Genomic DNA, 8,020 nt, shown 5'->3' with positions numbered 1-8,020 from the left:
CTGTGCAAACGGGGTTCGTTTTGATAACGTTGTCATCTGTATACGGATTATTTGTAGAACAATTTACGATTTGAAATGGTTTCAGTGTTTCCCCAAACCGGAAGTACCTCCTATAATCTATAATGCAGTAGGCTTGTTAGGAAAAAGGTGGATATGCAGGACATAACTCAAATCCTAATATTAAACAATATATTAAATTCAGGAAAACCGGAGTACAAATTCATCTTTATTTCAATATTTAATTAGACATTTTTTTTCCATTTTCATTAATAGGACAGATAAACATGCTAGTAGTTATGTTGCATTAAAAGTGCTACTGTTGCACTGCCCTCATACAGACTCAGTGAGGAAAGAGACTTTATAATGCATCTTTAGTGGAGTCAGTGTGGTAGCAGGACCTTCCCTCTACCAATGCAGTTATGAAACCCTTTGGTGCCATCAGGGCCGACAGGCTGGCACACAACCAGGACACTTAAATACCTCATTATCTGATTGGGTGACACAGAGCCGCCCATCTCAGGCTGAATGACTTGGGCGGCATTTTTACATCTCTGGACCCAAGGGCTGCCGTTGAAGCCCAAGTCATCTGGGGAGAGCTCACCCTTGTACCTGCTGAAGGAGGATGTACCAGCTACAGTGGGTGAGCTGCTGAAAGGATGGGTAGCCAGAGGAGAGGTCACATGACTGCAAGGAAAAAGCTTGCGAGGCAGGAGGGGGCTTCCTACAGGACTGCCAAGGGGATTCCTGTAAGGGTCGGAGCGGAAAGTCGATATCCGCGGGATGGCGAGGGGGCTGCCGTAGAGGGCCTGAGGGCGGGAGACCCTGCGGTTAGGCCGGGGCGAGGCAGGGGCAAAATCGGACTCTGAAGAGCTGCAAACAGCCGAATCCTCCAGAGAATAAAGGAAGCGCCTGGACTTTCTGTTTGGCTTTTTTAAATTCTCATTGTCAATACCTTCTTCAGATTCTTCCTCCACTAGGCTTTGGCTCCATCCTGGCTTACGAGTTCCATGGCTACCCAGCAGGACCACACAAATGCCCCTTCCTCCCTGCTGCTGCTCTTCCGCCTTCAGGGCTTCGTAGGCCTTGCGCACACCCTCCAGATACTCATACTCCACCACAGCACACACTTTGCGTCCCAGCTCAAGGTGTTTCTTAGTATAGCATTTCAACTCCGTAGGGATCTCTTTTCCTGGGCGCAGAATGCGGAGAGATGAAAAGGTGCCGTAGGGAGAAAACACCCGCATTGCGGCTTCCATGATGCCTAGCTGCTCCACACCCGGTGACCCGTTTACCTCGTCTTTGACCGGCCCAACACAGTCCAGGAAGTTCCAGGCCAGAAGTAGCTTGCTTGTGGGAATGCACAAGAGCCAATCAGGTACTGGAGTCCTTCGTCGCACCTTGGTTTCCATCTCATTCACTTCCAGCTGCGGAGACGTTCTTGCAGCCACCAGTGTGGTGCGCCAGTCACGCGTGAGATCTCTAATCTGTGAAAACAATGAAAAAAATTATTGTAATATTAACAATAATTTAAACAAAAACTTAACTGGCAAATAGTATTATACTTAATACTACTATATAGGACATGGTCATTTTACAGTAAAACACTTACATTTGCATACATGCACACACACGCACATATACATATATATATATATATATACACATATACTGTATGTATATGTCCATACACAAACACATGACACTAAAATAATGCAATTAACATTAACAACATAAGATGCAACATAAAATACTAATGTACATAACTTAAGAATATATATATATATATATATATAACATTTTAAAATACTCATAATCAGACTACAGTTACTTTGATTTTTTTAATTCTTTTTATTGCATGATTACATATTCACACAATAGCAATAAATTATTCATAATTTATTGATTCTCCCTAATTCCTTTTTTCATCTTTGAAATGTTCCTTTCTAAAATAGCCTATCGCTAATATACATTCAGAAAGTCCAGTTTTGTGGAAGACAGCATTTAACCTCTGGATTGACAAAAATCATGTGTGTTTTCTCAACATTTCAACATTGCATCAACCACTGATGAGCACATTCATTTTTATTTGAATTATCACTCATATAACAGTTGGTTATTTAATTACTATGTCTTTGGAAGGCTTTTGTCTTTCAAACACATTAAAATGCACTAATTCACGTTATTTCTTATTTACTTGTAATGCAGACATTCCCAAACTTTGTCATTTGAGCCTCTTTCATCTTATATACTTACTTGAAGCACCCCTGAGATTTTAAAATAAATATTTGCATGTTCACCTTTCTCTGACGTTGGTTAATGGTCACATGACATACAGGTAAACGAATAAAATATTTAATATTTTTTAGTAAGTGTTTTATTTTTATTGTGTTTTTTCAATGATTTATTTTAATTTTACATTTTTATGATTGAATTAATTGTTAGCTTTTCATTAAATTCATGAATCCCCTGCAGTTCCTTTATGAACCCCAGTTTGGAAAACCTTGATGTAATATAATGTTTAATGCACTTCATGTTGATAATTAAAATTAATGGAATATATTTTCTTACTCTTTGTATTTTTCCATCATTAAGGTACAAGATTATCCTATTTAAATCAATGTGATAAATGAGTTCGGTCAAAATTAATCCAAAAGTAATCAAAAAGTAGTCTGATTACATTACCTAAAATGTGTAATGTAATGGATTACGTAACTAACTACAATTTGTCATGTAATTTGGAATCAGTAACGGATTACAATTTGTAAGTAATCTACCCAGCTCTATACATGTATGTATGTATGTATGTATGTGTGTATATATATATATATATATATATTTATATAGTGCACAGCAGGTTGATATTTTAACAATCAGTTAATGAAATGTATATATTTTTTTTGACTAAATTTAAGTACAATCTGTAAAACTTTTTTTTTAAAGTTTATTTCATCATGACACTTCAAATCAGATGAAGATGTTGGTTATTTGATCTCACCTTCTTGAAAGATGTCAGCAGCTTCAAACTAACATAACCCATCTTATTTCTTTGGACATGTTTTAGCAGGAAAGCATCATCTGCTAGATTCTCATCAGAAAGGTAGTTCTCCAGTTGGGCAGCAATTTTTTTGTGTCAAATCATCATTTGGAGGAATCCAGAGTTCACCATCACAGAATTCCTCCTCAAAAACATCGGTCAACTCAGTTGAACTCCTGAAAAACAGTTTTGTCATATATTTTCTAAAACATCTCAAACTTGTCCATTAACTTACCCGTCCAAACTATCATTTAACCCATCATCAGTGTATGAGAACAACCCCTTCGATTACTGAGTGTCTTCACAATGGAAGACGACAGTAAAACCGGGAGAGGACATGCTGTTGACAGATAATTTTTTTTATAACACTGACAAAGACTGAAGTTTATTTGACGTTAAAAATGTAATTAGTAGGTAGGCTAGTTAGTTAAACTGTGTTGTAAACATCCTACCTGACGTCTTCCCTGTATGTTTCCCCGTATACCGCCACACATCACCTGAAGACAGGCGATTCTTTCTAGAATACTGATTTATACGTCCTTACGTCACAATTATAAAAGAGGTCTACTGGGCGACGTACGACACGCTTGCTCTGAAACGACCGAGGGTAAATTATAAATTCATAAGGAAAAAAAAAAACATTTTCAATCTTTCAGGTTTTTCTTAAACACATTTTCGATTTTATGAACATTCGAAAAAGGCTATTTGATAGTACATACGCACATGCGCACTGAAGGCAAAGCGCCGTTAAGCATAATAAAAAATTTTTTTTTTTTTGTCGTAACCACCAAAAATAAAGACCCCCAGCCGTATTATTTACACTTAACTTCCCTTAATCACTCAATTACACGTAGACTCTGTTCCCACGACCTTACTAAATGTTTAATGGGTATGCTAGTTACTTTGCGACTCATTTGGAGACCCTGCATGTAGACTTTATGCAAACCCACCTTGAACCCGACTTGTGTGTGTACTGTGAGGGATGAGGTGTCAAGATTAAGTGCAAAGTGTATTCCAAATGAATAGGTACCACGGGGGATCCGTGAGACGGTAGTGCAGGACTACAGCCCCTACTAGGTTTCCTGTATATTAGAACGGTTAACATAACTTGTGTTTTAGGACAAGTTTTTCCTCACGTAGCCTATGGCATGCTGCAGAGAGCACGATGAAGGTCGTCTGAAGTCCTGCTGCTAATTATATAACACTCTTCGCAGCCAAGAAGGACCACACTCAGGATAATGTGTGCTTAAGCATATTATAATTACAGTAACTGTTGCCTTTGTAGATGTAAGCGACTCGGTGTGACCGGAATAAGAGCTATTGCTGATAGATTTAATAACACCGCACAGAACCATCTTCGCAATTTCTACAACCACAAGGTAGCAAGCAATCAATGCACCTTAGAACTGTTTCTGAGATAAAATTCTCAAATTTTGACTGGTTAGGGCAGGCAATGCTACCAAAAAGTATTTACAAAATAAAAAGTGAAGTCATTATAAGTCATTGAAGTCATTGTAAACTACAATTGTTTTTTTAAGCATTTGTACTTTTAAATAACGGTAGGGGACAGAAAAGTTCCACTAATAGAAGACTTAAGTTCATAAACAATTTACCCTGCAACTGGATTGATAAGCCATTTTACAATGAAATTGTCATGACATATCATCACCAGTAGTTGGCACTCGTTGATAGAAGATGGTTCTGTTATTTGCTGACGTGCTTGGCTTCAACCTCGTAGTAGAACTCTTCGTCACTTTTAAAATTTTAAACAAAATTTCTTTACTATTAATTACAATTTATGGCATAATTCAGCTTATGACAAAATTACAGTAAATTTCTGATTTCAAGTTGTTTTCCAGAGAGTTAACAGATGATTTATTGCGCTATAAGCATTTAACAGCAGATGGCGCATTGGAATAGTGAATTGATTCCATTAAGTTCAATTGATTTAGGTTATAGATTAATTTGACTGATTTGAAAAGTAATTTAATTGCCTTTGTAGATGTAAGCGACTCGGTGTGACCGGAATAAGAGCTATTGCTGATAGATTTAATAACACCGCACAGAACCATCTTCGCAATTTCTACAACCACAAGGTAGCAAGCAATCAATGCACCTTAGAACTGTTTCTGAGATAAAATTCTAAAATTTTGACTGGTTAGGGCAGGCAATGCTACCAAAAAGTATTTACAAAATAAAAAGTGAAGTCATTATAAGTCATTGAAGTCATTGTAAACTACAATTGTTTTTTTAAGCATTTGTACTTTTAAATAACGGTAGGGGACAGAAAAGTTCCACTAATAGAAGACTTAAGTTCATAAACAATTTACCCTGCAACTGGATTGATAAGCCATTTTACAATGAAATTGTCATGACATATCATCACCAGTAGTTGGCACTCGTTGATAGAAGATGGTTCTGTTATTTGCTGACGTGCTTGGCTTCAACCTCGTAGTAGAACTCTTCGTCACTTTTAAAATTTTAAACAAAATTTCTTTACTATTAATTACAATTTATGGCATAATTCAGCTTATGACAAAATTACAGTAAATTTCTGATTTCAAGTTGTTTTCCAGAGAGTTAACAGATGATTTATTGCGCTATAAGCATTTAACAGCAGATGGCGCATTGGAACAGTGAATTGATTCCATTAAGTTCAATTGATTTAGGTTATAGATTAATATGACTGATTTGAAAAGTAATTTAAGATTCATTTGAAACACATAAGTGCACTTAAATGTGCAAACCATGTCTGAAAGTAATGTTGCACGGACATAAACACAATGTGATAATATTATGACAGAATTGACTCTGAAGGCATTTCTATTGAGGAAAGTAAATCAATCAAACAAACAATTAAGTGCCCTTTAAGCTGCTGACCCCAGTGACGGGTTTCGTAACCCAAGCACAACAAGGTCCCATGACAACATCAACAGCTCTGATCCTGTGACTGTGCCGTCTATGATTAGCCGGTGGAACTGGAACAGCCTGGGTGATGAAAGTTTCAGGTAACAAGGAGACAGAATCTCTACTGCCTTCTAGAGCCTCTGCAGCAGACTAACTGTGCACACTACTTGCATCAGGATGAGAATTCGGAGTCATGAGTCCTTATCATGCAAGGGAGTTTCGATCAACCGGCTCGTGCAATTTCAGGATGTGCCCAAATATTATACATTTGAGAAAAATATGATATATTCACCATTCCTTTCCCATATATGTGCCACACTTGCGATTCAAACCTGAATATAAATTAAAACGGAGTAATATTTTGGCTTCATTAAGTTTTGTACATGATGCAAAGGTTTCAGATATAACTGCAACATGCACATCGAAAGCAACAGGGAAAGGCCATCGTTTCCATAAGGAAATTCCATCGTACTCAGTACAAACAAATTGATAGCTATTAAAGTGCACGTTGTACTCTCTGTTTGGGCATTGATTCCCCGAATCAGCCCACGTGGGGTCTAAGCAGGAGTTTCCCTCACCACCAATGGCAAAGCGAGAGCGAGACGCTTGTGGAACATTTCTAACCAATGAGAAAGACGAGCGGTTTGCAAGGCCGCGCCCACTCGAAAGCGGTATATAGGCGAGGGTTTCGCTAGAAGTCGGCAGAAACAACTTCTCAGACAGCGAAACGAGCAAAGGAATACTACAACTCCAAACGATATTTGGATTATACTTTTGGCAGCACACTTTGACTGGATTTTAATATTTCCGAGCTCTTCCGGAGACTTGTGGATTACTATTATTTGGATCAAAATGACCCTGGAAGAAGTCGTTGGATGCAATATTACTGATACAAAGTAAGTTCTTCATTGCATGCATACATATCCAATGTGGATCTCCTCAATGGGTATCTTAGTGTATAGAGTACTATCCGATTGTCGCTTACCATAGTCTGCATGTTTTTACAGAATGGACACCGTGAGCCAAGCATTGGAAGAGCTGCTGGTAGCAGCACAGAGACAGGACTGTCTTACAGTCGGCGTTTATGAGTCGGCAAAACTGATGAATGTGTAAGTATATACTTATGTCTTGACTTTTACACATGTAACCATACTGTTTTATCCTAACAAACAGGAGACTAAATGCAATTCATTTGATCTACAGAGACCCAGATTGTGCCGTACTGTGCGTTCTGGCCACCGACGAAGAGGACCAGGACGATATTGCGCTGCAGATTCACTTCACGCTCCTTCAGGCGTTCTGCTGCGACAACGACATCAACATCCTGCGGGTGTCTGGACTGAGACGCCTCGCACAGGTGCTCGGTGAGCCAACCGTGGATAACAGCGAGCCAAGGGATTTCCACTGCATCCTAGTCACTGTAAGTAGACTTTAATTCGCAAACTGCGTTATCACATGCAACGTGCATTCAGAGTTAAATAAGTTAATATCTTATGACATCGACTTACGTTGCATTTCATGCATTTTCACAGAACCCTCAATGCCAACCACTCAAATGCCAGGCACTGAAGGACGTGGGCAACTACTGTGAAGAGAGCCGTTGCAAAAACCAATGGATTCCATATCTGTCCCTGCAAGAACGCTGAACGAGTTGCGAGGCTATTGATGCAATGAAGGATGAAAGAGTCATTCTCTGCGAATGAAAGCCAAAGGGCTCGGCACCAGCAGCCGTTGACTGCTGCGTCATGCGAAGGGGCTGTGAGAGAGAAAGTGGAGCTCTTGGAACTGTGCGCACGGACCGGTACATTCCGCCCTACCCCTCCAGCTTGTCGTGTCCTCCGTTGGGGAAAAAGGTGGGCGTTTTGGGTACCGGAGGAACAAGTTGTGGGAACATGAACTGTGAAACGCTGCCTGTCGGCGCAAGCTGTCGGAGAACTTGCACGCGGGCGGCTTGGGCGCGCGGTCGCCCCCGGCTTCATATGTGCAGTGTGGGTTGGAAAGCAACGAGTGTGCGTCACTATCACTGACTGCGGGACGAACATTTCGAAATGTTGAGTGAATGATCTGTGTATATGCCGG

At 39.5% G+C, this 8,020-nt stretch overlaps 2 protein-coding genes across 3 annotated transcripts; one reads left to right on the top strand and one right to left on the bottom strand.

Moving 5' to 3' along the window:
* Window positions 1–213: 213 nt before the first annotated feature.
* On the bottom strand, window positions 214–3,544 carry LOC107757941 (la-related protein 6-like). Of its 2 annotated transcripts, none has more exons than XM_016575548.1 (4): window positions 3,487–3,544; window positions 3,270–3,374; window positions 2,996–3,210; window positions 214–1,484 (listed from the first exon to the last, which is right to left on the bottom strand). In XM_016575548.1, the coding sequence occupies exons 3-4, from the start codon at window positions 3,035–3,037 to the stop codon at window positions 381–383; spliced, it is 1,146 nt and encodes a 381-aa protein (XP_016431034.1). In that variant the 5' UTR covers window positions 3,038–3,210; window positions 3,270–3,374; window positions 3,487–3,544; the 3' UTR covers window positions 214–380. The 2 variants fall into 2 exon arrangements, with proteins under 2 accessions (XP_016431034.1, XP_016431036.1); XM_016575550.1 differs by having other exon boundaries at window positions 2,996–3,176.
* Window positions 3,545–6,638: 3,094 nt separating this feature from the next.
* Window positions 6,639–7,785, top strand: LOC107757925 (growth arrest and DNA damage-inducible protein GADD45 beta-like). The gene is made up of 4 exons (XM_016575531.1): window positions 6,639–6,837; window positions 6,949–7,050; window positions 7,145–7,361; window positions 7,474–7,785. The coding sequence occupies exons 1-4, from the start codon at window positions 6,794–6,796 to the stop codon at window positions 7,585–7,587; spliced, it is 477 nt and encodes a 158-aa protein (XP_016431017.1). The 5' UTR covers window positions 6,639–6,793; the 3' UTR covers window positions 7,588–7,785.
* The last annotated feature ends 235 nt before the right edge of the window (window positions 7,786–8,020 follow it).

The sequence above is a fragment of the Sinocyclocheilus rhinocerous genome, unplaced genomic scaffold (assembly GCF_001515625.1).
Source record: "Sinocyclocheilus rhinocerous isolate Xijiao unplaced genomic scaffold, SAMN03320098_v1.1 scaffold324, whole genome shotgun sequence".
Classification (NCBI taxonomy): Eukaryota; Metazoa; Chordata; class Actinopteri; order Cypriniformes; family Cyprinidae; genus Sinocyclocheilus; species Sinocyclocheilus rhinocerous.
The sequence above is the reverse complement of the archived record's forward strand: the minus strand, read 5'-3'. Positions and strand labels throughout refer to the sequence as shown.

Excerpts from the sequence above, each read along its gene's own strand:
- LOC107757925 (XM_016575531.1), top strand. The coding sequence starts at position 6,794 with ATGACCCTGGAAGAAGTCGTTGGATGCAATATTACTGATACAAA. Across the intron at positions 6,838-6,948 it reads TGCAATATTACTGATACAAA|AATGGACACCGTGAGCCAAG; the intron begins GTAAGTTCTTCA and ends ATGTTTTTACAG. Across the intron at positions 7,051-7,144 it reads TCGGCAAAACTGATGAATGT|AGACCCAGATTGTGCCGTAC; the intron begins GTAAGTATATAC and ends TTTGATCTACAG.
- LOC107757941 (XM_016575548.1), bottom strand. The coding sequence starts at position 3,037 with ATGGGTTATGTTAGTTTGAAGCTGCTGACATCTTTCAAGAAG. Across the intron at positions 1,485-2,995 it reads TGCTGACATCTTTCAAGAAG|ATTAGAGATCTCACGCGTGA; the intron begins GTGAGATCAAAT and ends TTGTTTTCACAG.